Source organism: Mobula hypostoma, chromosome 7, assembly GCF_963921235.1.
Source record: "Mobula hypostoma chromosome 7, sMobHyp1.1, whole genome shotgun sequence".
Classification (NCBI taxonomy): Eukaryota; Metazoa; Chordata; class Chondrichthyes; order Myliobatiformes; family Myliobatidae; genus Mobula; species Mobula hypostoma.
Window position 1 is genome coordinate 47,818,324 of NC_086103.1, and position 19,327 is coordinate 47,837,650.

Sequence of the window (19,327 nt, forward strand, 5' to 3'; positions counted from 1 at the left end):
AATACCAAAAAAGAATACTACAAACAATGTAATTTAAACATAAGAAACCAAGATAACATAATAGTATACTAAATTTTATATATATATCAATAATATTTTCTAATCAAATTCAAATTTGTGAAGAACCAAAAACCCTAAGAATGGATAAACATTAGTTAAAGCTTAGAAAAGATTTCACCACGTAATTCTATGTTCACGTAGCGAAAAGTACTAAATGTGTTAACACACAATCTGCTGGATGACCTTGTTGGATTGAGCAGCATTGATGGGAGGTAAAAAATTGTCAATATTTCTGGCCGAAACCCTGCATCAGGACAGAGTAAGGAGAATGGGAATGGCATGAAAGGATTATGAGGCAATTGATAGACTGAGGAGGGAGGGCAGGTATTGCTAGGTAGGGGCGGGGAGCAGGGATTGGAGTTGGAAGACTGGCAAGTGAATCACAGGTGGAGGGGAGAAAAAACAACAGAAATGGGTTGCTTCAGGGCATGGTAACACACATAAAATGAAGAAAATAACTAATGTGTGTACTCCTTGAATGCCATTTAAGTATTATAAGGATGAACGAGATAGAGACCCAGGAATATTGGTGGACTCAAAAGACAATGTGTCCAATCGATTCAGGCCAATTAATAAATCCAACAGAAGTTATAGAGCCATAACAATTAAATCATAACTCATAGCAGTTAAGTGACATGCTGTAATTTTTGCAGAGGGATATGCCTCTGATTCTGATTGTCAGAAGGTGAGAGATACATTCCAATGTGGAGAGAATGACTGAGCTGATCCCCTGTGTCAGGATCATGTGCTGTAATAGATACTGCAGAAACATTTTATTCTCATGGCATGGGAACATCATTGGCAATGTCTGCATTTATACTAATTCCCCTTGAACTGAGGAGGCAATTAGAACACAATCACATTGGTAAGACCATAAGATATAGGAATAGAAGTAGCCCATTTGGCCCATCGAGTCTGCTCCGCCATTTCATCATGGTTGATCCATTTCCCCCTCAACCCCATTCTCCTGCCTTCTCCCCGTAACATTTCACACCCTGGCTAATCAAGAACCTATCAAATTAGGTCTTAAATACACCCAGTGACCTGGCCTCCATAGCCATCTATGGCAACAAATTCCACAGATTCACTACCCTCTGGCTAAAAAATTTCCCCTCATCTCCGTTCTAAATGGACTTCCCTCTATTCTAAAGTTGTGCTAGACTCCCCCACTATAGGAAACATCCTCTCCACATCCACTCTATCTACCTTTCAACACTTGACAGGTTTAAATGAGATCCCCTCCTCATGCTTCTAAATTCCAGCAAGTGCAAGCCCAAAGCCATCAAACCCTCCTCATACCATTACCCTTTCATTCCTGGAATTCTTTTCATGAACCTCCTTTGAACCCTCTCCAATGTCAGCACATCCTTTGCTAGATATGGGGCCCAAATCTGCTCACAATACTCCAAGCGAGGCCTCACCAGTACCTTATAAAGCTTCAGTATTACATCTTTGCTGTTATATTCTAGTCCTCTTTATATGAATGCTAACATTGCTTTTGCCTTCCACACTACCATAAGCTCAGAGTTACATATCGGCTTGACCAGGTAAGAATAGCAAAGAGCAAAGGTTTCAGTAAACACAACAGTTCTTAAAAAAATTTCAGTCCAGTAGTTTCATAATTATCATCAATAAGATGATGTTCTAAAAAGGTAGAGCTACTATATTTGATGAATTTTAATTCCTCTTTTGTTTCAATGGAATTTAAACATACATCTTTGGATTAATAGTCTGGAGCTTTAGCTTCTGATCCAGTAACTAAACCATTGCCGTTAATATTGAGAAAACAGAAAATGTTAATATAAGATATGATATCAGTCATTTTAAACCTTAAGAAGGGAGACTAGGTATTAGAACCTCATTGATACACTAAGTGTGGGCTTAGTAGCAATATCTGTTTATATTGAGTTAAATGCGTGGTAGTTAAGAGAAGATAAGAGGTAAGAGAAGATTGGAATTGGGTTCTACTTCTGAATCACACTTTAGAACCCACTGTTAGAGCTTGCTAGAAAAAAGTGTTGATGATTGAACAATATGCCTGATTCATGAAATTGTTTTTATTTTTGGTGACTGGAATTCTTACCATTTGGCTCCAGATGAACCTTCTGGATGAAAGCACTGCCCTCATCTTCAAGGTGACCTAGTCTGCTCAAGCAGCAAGAACCTTATTCAGTGGAGGAAGGTTTTCAATTCATTACTGATCTGTTTTTAGGTCTACAAGTATTCAGTGGAGGAAGGTTTTCAATTCTTTACTGATCTGTTTTTAGGTCTACAAGTATTTTGAATTTGATAAGTAAAGATGGGACAGAGCATCACATCTGCCTGCTGTACCTACCTACCCATACTTACCAATTTCAAGTTGGAAGGTTGCTAGAATCTCTTACTGCCACCAATCCAACTGTCCATTAGGCGGCAGCACTGGGAGCTGAATCTCCCAGCCTTCATGTTGAAGAGCAGTCAAACGGATGTACAAAAGAACAAAAATAAGTCTCATCAATTTGTACAGCGTTTACCTCTTGTGTACTGACGGAAGTAGCTTCGGTGGTTCTATCCGTAAAGTGGGATCCAGCCTCCCGGGAGGAAGCACAGTTACCTCATCAAGGAAATCATCAAATCCAACTAGAAGGTCTTCTCTTGCTTTTGCTTTGAATGCCACAATATGGAATAACTGCAAAGTAAATTATTTATTACTTCATCTGACAATTAGTTAACGAAGTATCTACAAATATTTCTTTAAAAATAATTACCAATAACACATCTTTCAAATTATTTTGTGGGGACTTAGTATCAAGGATATTTTAACATAAAATTAAGAAATGTTTATGCTGCTCATGCAAATTTTTTTTTCCAGAGTAAACTTACTAAATAGGAAAATAACGGCCCAGAATCTGCTACAAATATAGTTGTAAAAATTTCTGCACCATGAAGTGGATGTAAGTCATCCAGCAGTTGTAATTTTGAGCTGTAGATTGGTATGAGTTGCTGAAAGAATTGTGATATTCTATAGTGACCCTCATGCAGAGAGTAAATCAAACTTTTTGGTGAGTTCCATGAACCTGCTGCATTTCTATAAAATAGTCTGTTAAATTCACCACAGTAAGTAAGGGTTGCTAATTAACAGCATTAAATACCATCTGAATGAAAATATTAAAATTCCTGTAATAACTGACTTAAATGTTAAACTACAGTTTTTATTCTTATAGCTGCTAAAATACAGTACATCAAAGGACTTTACAAAATTGTTTATTTTTCCCATGTATCCTTTCTGTCTCTTCTGTTCTCTCTTAATTAAGTAATTATTTCCTTTGATTATACTTTTTACATCTGGTTTGATATTAATTCCCAAACACAATCCTTTTCCGTGCCCTCTTAAATCTTTGTTCAATCCTTAAATCTCATGGTTCTTTGAACATTGAAGAAAATATGCAAACTCCACACAGACAGGACACAAGGACAAAATCAAATGTGTCCTAGAGCTGAGAGGCAGTAGAACTATCTGCTGCACCATCATGTGATTACCCATTGTCTTACATAAAAGAGACCCAAATGCTAATTTTATATCACAAATACTATCACAAAGTCCATGAGTTATAACTTGTACAGTAAACATATTATTGTGTTAAAACCCAGTTATTGGGTTAAACCAAAATCTTTATATTTATTATGTACTCTAGCTTGCCTCATCTGTAAGTAAAATTCCAACAGCTCTCCCAATATGATGATAAATCATTGCCTTTGCTATTGGCCCCAGAAGAATGAAGAGAAATCTGAAATAGAAAGAGAAATATTCAAGATTAAAGTATATTTATAATCAGAGAATGTATAAGTGATACAAACTTGAGATTTACTTGCTCACAGGTAAACACAAAGCAAGAAACCTGAAAGAACCCAATTAAAAAAAAAGAATACAAATAAAAATAAAAGACCAACACTCGATGCGCAAGAGAAAAAAACATGGAAACAATTGTGGTGAACAATAATTTTATTGAAGCAAAATATGAACTAATTTGTTGCAGACTTAATTCTGCATTTTAAAGAATTTTGTTCAGTGTCACCTTAAATATAACCAGCAACAATAATAGTTTTGAAAATACATTACTACAGTTTGCCTCGCATAATTTATCATTATTTACTCAACTGAAAATTGAATCTACCCAAAATAATTTACAAGATACCTCAGTACTTAATGTATTAATCAAAGACAAATAGCACAGAAAGGTGTGTCTGTGCTGGAGATTTAGAAAATAATTCTAAAAAATTGAAAAAAAACAAACTCTGCTCTGATAAAGGGAGTCATGACTCATTACTTCTCCCTGGCAAGCTATTGGCTGATGCTATACAAACATTAGTTTTACTATGCAAAATTAAATCATAAAACTTGGCAGAGAAAGTGATGCCCATAAAACTTTGGCTTTCAATATTTTGCACATATTTACATATTGAAAAATGTGAAAATTCCATGTTGAATTTTGCTTAAATAGAATTCATGTTCTTACAGTTTACTAGGACAAGCTAATTTTACTAAAATAACAATGTTTTAATGAATACTACATTCAATATATGAGTGCAAAGAGCTATCTAAGAGAACAACAAAAAGCAAATGTCACAATTGTTAAAATTGAGATACAATTTCCATTTAAAGAGGGCAGACACTTGCAGTGCAACACGTGAAGTAGTGTTTAGTTTACAACATAAAATACATTGTTGGGTAATGGGAGTCAAAATGTCACACACTTAGTCAATCTGCTGGAACAGAAAGCACCAGCTGCTGTGGGTCATAAGTAATGAGTCATACGGTATAAAAAGGATTTGAGCTGGATCTTTAGGGAGGGACTAAAATTAATCCCACTCTCCCTGTTCAAAAGAAGAAGAAATAAAAGGGATTATCATTTCTGATGTCTATCTAGTAGCTTGCTGTTGAAAGACGGGCATTTCTAGTACACTGATTAGAAAACGAATCAGATGAACGATAGCGATTTTCCCAACTGTCCCTGCTTGGCCTTGAAAATACCATTGGAAAAATAAGGAAAAGATCTATCAAAAAATATCTTGAAGTAAGCCACTAGGGACAGGCTGATGTAATCAGTGATATGAATAACATTTGCAATATGCGAAGCTAATTCTACACAAATGTATGTGATGCAATATACTTACCTGGTTGGCAGAGGCACTTCTGTAAGAGCCCCAAGGATCACTGCCTGTTTTAGTCGAACAAAGGCAACAAATGGCTTATCCAGAAAGTCTACTTCACCTACAAGCACATTAATGGCTTCAGCACCCTCCGGGATGTGCTTTTTGAACTTATTTTCCAGCTACGTAAATCAGAGATTTTTGATTGTGAGATATAGATGTATGAAATAACTTAAGTAAAATTATAAGAGAATTCATATTCTTTTGTATGAATTCAACATAGACCAAAACAATAACGTTATTTTCTTTTCAGCAACCAAACATTAAAAAACAATCGAACTAATGTTGCACGTCTAACAATGAACAGAACTGAATACCCTTGCAAAAGACTTCAATTATTTTTTAAACAAACATTTCAGCAAAGAGAGATCCTGGGTATATCTGCTTAATGCAAAAGCCATAGTTACAGGTCATAATAAGAATTAGGAATGAGGTTGATGGAAAAAGATTTCCAGGTGGGAAATTATTATATTGCCTGCAGGTTCAACTGATATTACAATTGGAAGTTTTTTTTTGTTTAGTTGGATTGTCACTTGATGCTGAGATTGACTGACAGGATCTCCTTTGCCTGCTGGGAAAATGTGGCGCACAGACCGAGGCCAGGGAGTGAAAGATGGGGAGAGCATGTGCAGGCTCTTCGGATCAGGGTTATTAAGGTGAGATGGACATTATGGAGGTGGGAATGGGGGAGGGAATCACTGAAGATCAAGGAGAGAAATTTTCAAGTTGGAGTTGCAATAGAATTTTTAAAATTAATATTACCGAAAATTTACAATACTGAAGGAAGCCTTAGGCTCTTTGTGAATTTGCCAGAGGGTACGGAACTGAAATGGAAATTGTGGAGTGTATCAACAATGATCACAAGACAACAATCCCAAGTGAGATATTACTCCTGGAAGAGTAATCCTGAGCTAGACAATAAACATACAAATGTTTTCAAGCCTAATTGCAAAGGTGTGGTGCACACAGAAACAAGTGCTCAATGGTATGAATCGGGCTTACAATACATCTCAGTTCACAGATTAACAAAATATTTTTATGGGAGAGTAATTGATTGTACAAATCATTGCCACTACAGCATGAATATGGGAGCACTGCTAATACTGTCAAAATGATCAAAAAGGCCTGCAATTCTAACTTTTGTTTAATAAGGGCAAAAAGACCCTAATAGGTGTTATCTACAGGGCCCAAACAGTAGCATGGATATTGGGTGCAAGTTGAATAGGGAGTTAACAATGGCATGTGGCAAAGGAAACGTCACAGTAGTTATGGGGGATTTCAACATGCAGGTGAACTGGGAAAATCAGGTTGGTACTGGACCCCAGGATAGGGAGTTTGTAGAGTGCCTACGGGATGCATTTTTGGAGCAGCTTGTACAAGAGCCAACCAGGGATAAGGCTATTCTGGATTTAGTGTTGTGTAATGAACAGGATTTGATAAGTGATCTTGAAGTAAAGGAGCCATTAGGAGGTAGTGACCATAATATGATAAGTTTTTATCTGCAAGTTGAGAGGGATAAGGGCAGATCAGAAGTGTCAGTATTGCAGTTGAACAAAGGAGACTATGGAGCCGTGAGGGAGGAGCTGGCCAAAGTTGACTGGTCGGATATCCTAGCAGAAAAGACAGTGAAACAGCAATGGCAGGTATTCTTGGGAATAATGCACATGCAAAATCAGTTCAACCCCCGGAGAAGGAAGGATTCAAAGGGGGGAAAGTGGCCACAGTGGTTGACAAAGGAAGTCAGAGATAGCATAGCATTAAAAAAGAAGTATAACAGAGCTAAGGTGAGTGGGAAGACGGATGATTGGGAAATTTTTAAGGAGAGACAGAACTTAACTAAAAAGGCAATACGGGGAGAAAAAATGAGGTATGAACGCAAGCTAGCTGGGAATATAAAGGAGGATAGCAAAAGTTTTTTTAGGTATGTGAAGAGAAGGAAGATAGTTAAGAACAATGTTGGGCCCTTGAAGAATGAATTGGGAGAAATTGTTATGGGAAACAGAGAAATGGCAGACGAATTTAATAAGTACTTTGGATCTGTCTTCACTACGGAAGACACAAGCAATCTCCCAGATGTATGGATGGGCCAAGGACATAGGGTAACAGAGGAACTGAAACAGATTGACATTAGGAAGGAAACGGTGATGAGTAGACTGATGGGACTGAAGGCTAACAAATCCCCAGGTCCAGATGGTCTGCATCCTAGGGTACTAAAGAAGGTGGCTCTGGAAATTGCGGATGCATTGGTGATCATTTTCCAATGTTCCTTAGATTCAGTATCAGTTCCTGAGGATTGGCGAATGGCTAATGTTATCCCACTTTTTAAGAAAGGAGGGAGGGAGAAAACAGAGAACTATTGCCCTGTTAGCCTAACATCAGTAGTGGGGAAGATGCTAGAGTCCATTATTAAAGATGAAATAGCGGCATATCTTGATAGCAGTGATAAGATTGGGCCGAGCCAGCATGGATTTACCAAGGGTAAATCATGTTTGACTAATCTATTGGAGTTTTTCGAGGATGTAACCAGGAAGATAGACACAGGAGATCCAGTGGATGTGGTGTACCTTGACTTTCAGAAGGCATTTGATAAGGTACCACATAGGAGATTGGTGGGTAAAATCAGAGCTCATGGCATTGGGGGGAGGATATTGACATAGATAGAAAACTGGTTGGCAGATAGAAAGCAAAGTGTAGCAGTGAATGGGTGTTTCTCGGAATGGCAGGTGGTGGCTAGTGGGGTGCCACAGGGCTCGGTATTGGGACCACAGCTGTTTATGATTTACGTCAATGATTTAGAGGAAGGCATTGTGAATAACATCAGCAAGTTTGCTGATGATACTAAGCTAGGTGGCAGTATGACATGTGATGAGGATGTTAGGAGAATTCAAGGTGACTTGGATAGGCTGGGTGAGTGGGCAGAAACTTGGCAGATGGCATTTAATGTGAATAAGTGTGAGGTTATTCACTTTGGGAGCAAGAACAGGAAGGCAGATTATTATCTGAACGGTGTGGAGTTAGGTAAGGGAGAAATACAAAGAGATCTAGGAGTACTTGTTCATCAGTCTCTGAAGGTGAATGAGCAAGTGCAGCAGGCAGTGAAGAAGGCTACTGGAATGTTGGCCTTTATTACAAAGGGAATTGAGTACAAGAGCAAGGAAATCCTTTTGCATTTGTACAGGGCCCTGGTGAGACCACACCTGGAGTATTGTGTGCAGTTTTGGTCTCCAGGGTTAAGGAAGGACATCCTGGCTGTGGAGGAGGTGCAGCGTAGGTTCAGTAGGTTAATTCCTGGGGTGTCCGGACTGTCTTACGCAGAGAGGTTAGAGAGACTGGGCTTGTACACGCTGGAATTAAAGAGATTGAGGGGGGATCTGATTGAGACATATAAGATTATTAAGGGATTGGACAAGATAGAGGCAGGAAATATGATCCAGATGCTGGGAGAGTCCAGTACCAGAGGGCATGGTTTAAGAATAAGGGGTAGGTCATTTAGGACAGAGTTGAGGAGGAACTTCTTCTCCCAGAGAGTTGTGGAGGTGTGGAACGCGCTGCCTCAGAAGGCAGCGGAGGCCAATTCTGTGAATGCTTTCAAGAAGGAGCTAGATAGGTATCTTATGGATAGGGGAATCAAGGGTTATGGGGACAAGGCGGGAACCGGGTATTGATAGTAGATGATCAGCCATGATCTCAGAATGGCGGTGCAGGCTCGAGGGGCTGAATGGTCTACTTCTGCACCTATTGTCTATTGTCTATTGTCTAATTAGATTTACTGACAATGAAATTCATGGAACATTAAAAAACCCTGTTTTCCTGTCACTTGCTTTTCATTAGAGGCTGAGGTGGAAACCACATCAGCATTCACGACTAAATTGGTCAGGGAGATGAAGGAAAGCATGACAAGGGTCATGGCAGCCAACTGGACAATTATGATCAATTTATGGTTAAAAGTAAAGATCAAAGAGATTTAGTTGCACCAAATGACCATTATACAGCTTTTATGGGTTAGAAATTGTGCCTTAAAAGTGTTTGGACCCTATATTGTTTGACATAAGGCCAACAGGCTATGAAAAGCTACTGCATGTGAAGCCCAGAGCATCATGGACAAGAAAGCAAGCTGAGTAAGCCCCTGACACACACGAAAAAAGCCCATCATCCATGTACACCTTCCATTGTGCAGACTCAACCTCATGGAGGGAATCAATTGTGCAAGGGATTGAGGATGATTGGAGAGGAGGGCCACAGTGGTGGGGAGAGAGACCCTGTGTGGGGGAAAAGATCATGGATGAGGGAGAGAAAATCGGAGAGAGAGGTAGTCTATCACTGGAGAGAGATGGACAATTACAGTAAAAATGAGAGCTAAGAGGTAAAGAATAATTATGGGGTTGTGGTGTTAAGAGAGAGACAGTATGATCTGTCAGAATGTGTCTGAATTCTTACATTAGTAGCCCACTTCCAGATTTTTGTTCTGGGTGTCCTGTGAACATGATATGTATGAGTATGATATTAATTCAGTAGGTAAAATAAGGGGAAAGATATGCTCTTGGAATTTCAGTTTAAGACAAGGAGCGATAGTCAGGTAGGGAGATCAAGATACAGGATTTGCCCTGGGAGGGGTACCCTAACGATATTAGCAGCAAGAGGGAAGATAGCATTGATCACTAAGGAAGAACACCGAAAGAAAAACTATCTAGAAGAAGCCACAAACATCTTTGAAGCAGCCTCAGTTAGATCAATCCCCTTAAAATAACTCCAAATTAAGCCTCAATTCTTTGCATGCCAGAGGACTCTAAACTCCATGTGTCGCAGTTGCACATTAAAGTTTTGTACTGGAGATTTCTAAACAGGTATTAGGTGTTTGGCATTATTTTCCCTACTGAATTAACGTCATACTCATGCACATCATATTCACAGGAGATCCAGAACAAAAATCTAGAAGTGGGCTACTAATGTAAGAAGTCAGACTCATTCATTTATCAATTGAGTTTTGATCAAATTCAAGTGAGTACCAAAAATATTGGGCTATTCAAAATCGAATTTTGAGCCCAATATATTTCTTGCAATTCTTTCTCATCAGTCATCTGCATATGACAAGTCACGTATCACAAATGTATACATAAATTATATGAATGGTGTGTTAAGCTTAAAAGAAACAAAAACAATTCATATACCGATTATGTTGATTTGCTTATTTAAAAAACTCCAAAATACCCTCAAATTGACATTTGTTTTGTAAAAGCAAAAGCTTATAAGGAAATGTGATGTGTTGTATTTTGAAATATTATCCTATCCTTACCTGTTCCTGGAGTGGTTTCTCCGAGATTTCATTAGAAATATCTGTAGTTCTGTTATAATTCATGGGAGCAGATTTACCTAAAAAGGAAAGTAAATCCTCTGCTCAGGTTGATTTTTCATTTGTTTATCCACACTGAAAATATTCTGATGTCATTTGCAGACCAAAATTAAACAGCTTTTGTGTAAGTTGGAATATGTAGTTGGTCAAAATGTGTGCAATTTCAGTCATTATGCATGCATATTATGCTGCACTAGCTCAATCTTACTGAGAAAATGGTTCATTTTTAGTCACCGTAGACATAACAAAAAGATGGGGGCAGAGGAGACCAACAAAAGTTACTTCTAGGGTGAAGGGCACAAAGGAAGACGGGTACTTTCCAGTCTTACAGCATTTAGAGGTAAGTATAGGGTAACACGTGTAAGAAGTGTGACATCACTGCAGGACATATTGTGTTTGTGTGCACAATCGGTGAAGAAACCAGACATATTTTTAGCTGAAACTAGGAAACCTCAGGGAAGTATACATTACATTGACAATGGGAATGGAAAAGAATTGGAGCAGGCTGAAGTAACAAAATTGTTGAATGAGTCAAGCAACTCCTGGTGGTAGGATGGGTCTTAAAATTAATTATTAATCACAGTAATGTTACTGGGAACCAAGTCTCAACTCAAGCACGGAGAATTAAAGGCTACCGTATACTGATTGCCAAATCTAATCTTGTAACTGTTGAAACAGGAACAATGCAAGATTGTATCTAAATCGTTCATCGCTCTAAGGGTCACTTTGTATTTATGATAACATGTGTGAGCCCTTTAAGTTTTCTGTAAAAATGATCGAAATGCTCAGCAAGACAACCAATATAATTGAATTTGAGGGAGGTGGGGGAACTATGCCCCCTCCAAATGAAGTAATGTGAGAGCATGAGCAAGTATTCTTACTAATTGATATAAACACAGGTATTTATGCCACTTTAGCAGATAAGACAAGATAAGGCACTTGACAAGGGAAGAAAGAACCTGCTTCACAGCTGTTGCCTGCAGCCATTGGGCTCCTGGACTCCCGGACCAGCTGCAGTGCTGAACTCGCTATGTGGCTGTGGACTCACTTTCAGGGACTCAGCCGTTCATCTTCTGTTAATTGGTTGTTTGCTTTTTTTTTAAAATTGATTGCACAATTTGTTCTTTCTTTTTTGCACATTGGATGTATGACTATCTTTGAGATGTGGGGTTTTTTTGTGTGAGTTCTATTGTTTCTTTGTTTTATGGCTGCCTGTAAGAAGATGAATCTCAAGGCTGTTAGTGATTTACAAACATTGATAATAAATGTACTTTCAACTTCGAAAGCAATGCAAAGTCACTTTATACAGCACCTTTAGCGATTATAGAAAGTTATAAATTCAGAACCAAGAACTAAAGGTCTGGCAAGACCATTAATAATTATATAATTCTGTTTAAGAATCTGTCCCGACATTGTAATTTTGGTAGCTTCCTGAATAGAACCATCAATGCTCCAATTACTCTTAGATAGCAACGGGTAGGTCACATTCTTCATGTTCTTGACATCAGACCTCTGAAATAGATACTCTGAGCTGTATCACATCAAGAGGGTACCAGGAGGAGAAAAGAAATCCATCAACACTGTCCTCAAAGCCTCCTTTTAAAGGTATAAAACCCTATTAAATTATAGGAAACTCTAGTTTATAAATGCTGGAAATGGAGGAACACCACTCAGAATTTGCAGTTCCTTTGACAAGAACATAAAAGGTGTTCAGCATAGGTGGCAAAATGAGCAACTACCTGCCATTTTATCCTTCCCAACAAGCACCTTCTGCTCCAAGTTTGGTAGAGTTTGGGTAGGCAATCAACACTATATTTGCTTTTAAGATGATGTTTTAAATGCACAGACGAGAGAAATTTTGAAAACTGAAAGATGTACTCAGGGGGCTTCATGTTGAGGTTTATAATATTAAGGTCCAAACTCTAAATGCACATTTGTGCATAAAGAAGTAATTTATGTTAGCCTAAAAGTGAGCATAGAAGTTTACAACTAGTTGAAGTTGATTGTTGTATGAAGACACTGACATGAACATAAAGAATGGAATATTCATCCACATGCAGCACAGGACGAAATCAAAAGAAACTGCAGAAGCTAGAAATCTAAAGTAAAAGTAAAAAATGCCAGAAGTGCTCAACAGGTCAGCCTGCACCTGTGGGAAAAGACCATCAACATTGTTTTCAGTGCGTGATCATGGGATGAAGTGAACTACAGAAAGTTGTAAAATTAGTCAGTTCCATGGTGGGTCCTAGCCTCTGTAGTACCCAAGACATCTTCAAGGAGCAGTGCCGCAGAAAGGCAGCTTCCATCACTAAGGACCCCCACCACTCAGGACGTGCCCTCTTCTCATTGTTACCATCAGTAAGGAGGTACAGAAGCCTGAAGACACAAACTCAGTGATTTCTGAACAGCTTCTTCCCCTCTGCCATCTGATTTCTGAATGAACATTGAACCCATGGACACTACCTCACTACTTACCATTTCTCTGTTTACACGATTTATTATAATTTAATTATTTAATATGCATATATCTCCTTACTGTAATTCAGTCTTTTTCTATACTTATCATGTACTGCTGCCGCAAAGTTAACAAATTTTACAAAATATGCTGGTGATACTAAACCAGGTTCTGATTCTAATCCTGCACTGTACTGTTCTATTAGCATGTTCTCTTTCAAAAAGCTAAAATAAGCACATGGGGAATTTGATATCCTTCTGTGTTGCTGCCCATGATTTCACTAGTTGACCTGTAGAACACCTTTCTCTGACTTCCAACATTCCAGGTTCTTGATTTTTGTCACATTATCACAGAAGTATCAAACTCACATGAGAACCTCCCTGTAAACTGGGAAAAAAATGTTTCATTTTCAAAGACAAATCCCACAGACACATTGGGAAAACACGCCAGAGCAGGCTTTACCTATTAAATCATGCACCAAAGTTCATTAGTATCTTTGGGAAATGAAAATAAAGATGATTTGGAGCACAAATCCAATCTCAATCTTCTCTATTAACCAAGAATTCCCAGAGACACCATTGACACAGAACTGGGAGAAAGTCATTCTACCACATACTTCAGCAAACAACAAGTTGCAGAAATTGGATACAAAGAGGAGAAAATTATAGATAGAATTGCTTAAAAGTAGTAACTTACTTGTACAGGAAATTCTCCTCCCTAAATCAACCATAACCTGTATTCTGGACTTTTTTGTGTGGTGCTTATGACCCCTAAGAAGGATATATGTGACTTTTTCCTTGAGTTCACTTCTAAGATTGCCATTTATGATTTCTTTGTTGACAATGATCTCTGAAATCAAAACAAATATGACAGTTAAATTTTATAATTAACTTTAAACTCATGAATATGTCAAACAATTACCAAAACCTCTTATTTTTTCATTGTTTTGAAAGCATACATTTATTAGGAACATACTTTATCATGGATCAAGATTCTAATAGGATGATTCAAAATGTGATTTTGTCAGCCTGGTAAGTACGTGTTGGTTTTGAGGCATCATAGCAGAAGTGAGTGAAAAAGAATGTAGAAAAAGGAAACAAGCAGGTTTTGACTAACAGACAGAAAAAAATGTCTCGGGCAGGAATGGCTGCTGAGTGTGCTGGGTGTTAGGTTTTTCAAAAAGGATAGGGAGGGAGGCAAAAGAGTTGGGGGCATCGTATGTGATAGTACCATGATTGCAGACAAGAAGGAAGTCATGGATGTCTACTGAGTCAGTGTGGGTGGAAGTCAGAAACTGGAAGCGGGCAATAACTCTACTGGGTGTTTTTATAGACCCCCCCAATAGTAACGGAGACATCGAGGAGTAGACAGGGAGGCAGATTCTGGAATGGTGCAATAATAATAGGGTTGTTGTGGGAGATGATTTCAACTTTCCTAATATTGACTAGAAACTCCTTAGAGCAAGGGGTTTGGATGGGGTGGAGTTTGTTAGGTGTGTTCAGGAAGGTTTCCTAATGCAATATGTAGATAAGTCAACTAGAAAAGAAGCTGTTCTTGATCTGGCATTGGGAAATGAACATGGTCAGGTGTCAGATCTCTCAGTGGGAGAGCATTTTGGAGGTAGTGATCACAACTCTATCTCCTTTACCATAGTGCTGGAGAGGGATAGGAGCAGACAATTTGGGAGAACATTCACTTGGGGGAGAAATATGATGCTGTTAGGCAGAAACTTGGGAGCAGATGTTCTCAGGGAAATGCATGGCAGAAATGTGGCAAATGTTCAGGGAACATTTGCATGGCATCCTGCATAGGTATGTTCCATTGAGGCAGGGAAAGGATGGTAGAGTTAAAGAACCATGGTATACAAAGTATGTAGAAAATCTAGTTAAGAAGAAAAGCTTATGAAAGGTTCAAGAAACTAGGTACTGTTAGAGCTTTAGAAAATTACAAGGTTGCCAGGAAGGAGCCTAAGAATGAAATTAGGAGAGTCAGAAGGGGCCATGAGAAGGCCTTGGCGAGCAGGATTAAGGACATCCCCAAGGCATTCTACAAGTATGTGAAGAACAAGAGGATAAGCCGCGTGAGAATAGGACCAATCAGGTGAAATAGTGGAAACATGTGCATGAAGTCAGAGGTACTTAATGAATACTTTGTTTCAGTGTTTACCAGGGGAAAGGACCTTGGCATTTGTGGGGATAACTTACAGTGGGCTGAAATGCTTGAACATATAGACATTAGGAAAGAGGATGCGCTGGAGCTTTTGAAAAGCATTAAATCAGATAAGTCGTTGGGTTCTGACCAGATATTCCCCAGACTACAGTGGAAAGTGAGGGAGGAGATTGCTGAGCCTCTGACGATGATCTTTGCATCATCAATAGGGATGGGAGAAGTACCAGAGGATTGGAGGGTTGCAAATGTTGTTTCTTTGTTCAAGAAAGGGAGTAGAGATAGCCCAAGAAATTAAAGATCAGTGAGTCTTACTTCAGTGGTGGGCAAGCTGTTGGAGAAGATCCTGAGAGGCAGGATTTATGAACATTTGGAGTGACATAATCTGATTAGGGATAATCAGCATGGCTTTGTCAAGGGCAGGTCGTACTTTTCAAGCTTGATTGATTTTTTTGAGGGTGTAACGAAACATATTGATAAAGGTACAGCAGAGGATGTAGTGTATATAGATTTTAGAAAAGCACTTGATAAGGTTCCACATGCAAGCCTCATTCAGAAAGTAAGGAGGCATGGAATCCAAGGAGACCTTGCTTTATGGATCCAGAATTGGTTTGCCCGCAGAAGGCAAAGGGTGGCTGTAGATGGTTCGTATGCTGCATGAAGGACGGTGACCAGTGGTGTGCCTCAGGGATCTGATCTGGGACCCTTCCTCTTTGTGATTTTTATAAATGACCTAGATGAGGATGTACAAGGGTGGGTTAAGTAAGTTTGTTGATGACACAAAGGTTGGGGGTGTTGTGGATAGTCTGGAGGGTTGTCAGAGGTTACAACGGGACATCGATAGGATGCAGAACTGGTCTGAGAAGTGGCAGATGCAGTTCAACCTAGGTAAGTGTGAAGTGGTTCATTTTGGTAGGTCAAATTTGAAGTCAGAGTATAATATTAATGGTAAGACTTTGGCAGTGTGAAGGATCAGAAAGATCTTGGGATCTGTGTCCGTGGGACACTCAACGCTGCTGCGCAAGTTGACAGTGTTGTTAAGAAGGCATATGGTGTGTTGGCATTCATCAACTGTGGGATTGAGTTCATGAGCCGTGAGGTAATGTTACAGTTATATAAGACATTAGTTTGATCCCACTTGGAGTACTGTGTTCAGTTCTGGTCATCTCACTACAGGAAGGATGTGGATGCTATTGAGTGCAGAGGAGATTTACAAGGATGTTGCCTGAATTAGAGAGCATGCCTTACGAGGATAGGTTGAGTAAACTTGGCCTTTTCTCCTTGGAGTGACGGAGGATGAGAGTTGACCAGATAGATTGTATAAGATGATGAGAGGCAGTGATTGTGTGAATAGCAGAGGCTTTTTCCCATGGCTGAAATGGCTAACATGAAAGGGCATAGTTTTAATGTGCTTAGAAGTAGGTACTGGGAGATGTCAGAGGTACGTTTTTCACTCCGAGAGTGGTGGGTTTGTGGCATGTACTGCCAGCGACAGTGGTAGAAGTGGATACAACAGGGTCTTTTAAGAAACTCTTAGGCAGGCACATGGAGCTTAGAAAATCAGAGGGCTATCCTGTAGGGAAATTCTCGGCAGTTTCTTGGTTACGTGGTTAGCCCAACAATGTGGGCCGAAGGTGCCTGTAATGTGCTGTAGATTTCTATGTTCTATGTTCCATGTTTCTTTGGCTACTGAGGAAACCAAGGCAAATGATGCTGTGAAGGAAGGTGAAACAGAGATTGAAGGTCAGACGATTTGTGGTGTGGGCTCAAAGGACAGAATGGTCTCCTCCTACTCTTATTTCTCATGATCCTAATGGAACTGTGGCTGATTTCTCTCTCCCTCGGACCACATGACCAAATGTAACATCTCACTTACTGCCTGGATGAAATTAGCTGAAAGAAAACCTCAACGTGAACTCGACTGTACCTCTTCCTAGAGATGCTGCCTGGCCTGCTGCGTTCACCAGCAACTTTGATGTGTGTTGCTTGAATTTCCAGCATCTGCAGAATTCCTCGTGTGAACCTCAAACTATTGCCCAACACTACAACAGCTCTTCTATTTATTGAAACATGGTCTTGGATCTTCATAAATTACTGCTGGTGTATGAGCGGATATGACTAACTGAGTAACATTTTAACCTGATGATAATAGACTTGAAATTGCATGTACAATTCTAAAAAATCATTTTAATTAACAGCTTGATAATAATAACTCCTGATTTTGATAAGATGATGTTAATTTGAAAACAAAATAGATGTTCTTCTGAACTTTGCCTCCTTATCGGAATATTATCTTCAACCCCTGCAGTTGCACGCAATCCACATAGAAAATGTTTTCTTGGTAGTTATTTTTCCAAAAGTGAATATGTACAGTAGACAGTCTAATTGCTGCAGTGGAAAAGGCATTCACAGCTATACTTCAATATTTCCTTCGTAAGACCACTAGATGGCTTTAACAAAGAATAATGATTAATTTTGGTCTCCCTGTCTAGAGTGTGTTTGATCCATTCAAATGTAATCTCAAGACTCTTACTCTAAAAATATTTTTTAAAACTTGAAATTGCATATTTTAACAGATAAGGGTGAAAGCAGGATATTTTTGTATGGTGTTTGGTACAATCGACACTATAGCTGTCCTAATCTTCGGTTTTATTTTATTCTTTATTTTATGAAGCAAAATATTGTATTCAGTTTTATTCAGGGTTCCAAATCATTGAGTGAGCTAACTGTTCCCTGGTGCAATGTGTAACTTTCATTTACAGAAGTCTAGTTTCATAACTTAATCTAAATTATGAACCTACAATCCAAAACATCTCACCCTGTTAAAGATATTGGCACATTTCTCATATTCCTATTGTCTATATGCCTTTAAATATGGGAAGCGAGTAGTCCAAAGGTCACATGGAGAACAAAAAGTAGTTCATGAATTATTGGTTCCTAATTTATCTGATTTCCAGAAGGATCTAAGTTTATGTGCTGAGGTTTGAAAATCAAAGTCAAATGATGACCAGGTCTCCGAGTGCCAGTTTTACCTCTGCCTGCATTGTAACAGCATATTCCTGCAGAGATAGCTTCCAGTATGAATTTGAAGTTGTCTGTGCCCAGCTGCACTTGGGGAGAAAGATGGAAGGATTTGGAAGACATTTTGTTTCTCTGCGTTATATCATTTCTGTTTGTTGGAAAACTTGCAAATGTATCAGTTAGGATTTGGTCACTTAACCCCTTGAGATTTTTCTGCCACTTAATTGGAATTGCAGCTGATTTCATTGTATCAGCTGCTCTGCATTCCTATCTACCCCTAGTAACCTTCCACCCCTTATCAAGAATTTATCTATCGCTGACTTGAAATGTCAAAAATGCCTTCTAAGACTCAAGACCATCTGAAAGGAAAAAAATGCCTCATCTCTCTCTGGGTGGATAACCTCTTATTTTTGAACAGTACCTCCTAATTCTCCAGTAGATTATCCCACAAGGGAAATAGCCTCTCCACAATCACTTTGTCAAGATCAGCTGAGGGTGACAGTGTAATACAGACTGAGGTTAGATTTACAATGTCTTGTGTGAATAACTAAATAGTACAAGTTTTGGAAATGCTCAAAAACTACATACAATTAGCTCTTTGTTCTTAAAATAGTTGGGGCCAAGTCCCCTTACGGACTTTGATCTCCTGCTAGAAACAAAGAGAACTTTTTTTCCCAGTTGCTTACTGGGGTTTTCCATCATCTAGGTTCAAACCCAAATAACTTCATATCTTCACAGACACAAGGAAATCTGCAGATGTTGGAAATTCAAGCAACACACACAAAAATTGCTGGTGGAACGCAGCAGGGCAGGCAGCGTCTCTAGGAAGAGATACAGTTGATGAGATACAGAGATAGTAAGAGATTTGAAAGTGGGAGGGGGAGGGGGAGATCCGAAATGATAGGAGAAGACAGGAGGGGAGGTGTGTATCAAAGAGTTGGAAAGTTGATTGGCAAAAGGGATATGAGAGGCTGGAGAAGGGAGAGGATCATGGGACAGGCAGCCTGGGGTGAAAGAGAAGGGAGGAGGGGAGCCCGGAGGGTGGAGAGCAGGCAAGGAGTTATAGTGAGAGGGACAGAGGGAGA

The 19,327-nt window shown here is 39.1% G+C and overlaps 1 protein-coding gene across 1 annotated transcript in view; it reads right to left on the reverse strand.

The window, feature by feature from the left end:
- The window catches only part of LOC134349900 (electrogenic sodium bicarbonate cotransporter 1-like), a 109,038-nt gene that overhangs the window by 65,089 nt on the left and 24,622 nt on the right, over positions 1 to 19,327 (reverse strand). Inside the window, exons 3-7 of the mRNA XM_063054863.1 lie at positions 13,752 to 13,904; positions 10,544 to 10,620; positions 5,215 to 5,372; positions 3,740 to 3,827; positions 2,574 to 2,728 (exon numbers count right to left, since the gene is read on the reverse strand). Coding sequence (XP_062910933.1) covers positions 2,574 to 2,728; positions 3,740 to 3,827; positions 5,215 to 5,372; positions 10,544 to 10,620; positions 13,752 to 13,904 — 631 coding nt within the window. The remainder of the gene's footprint in view (positions 1 to 2,573; positions 2,729 to 3,739; positions 3,828 to 5,214; positions 5,373 to 10,543; positions 10,621 to 13,751; positions 13,905 to 19,327) is intronic.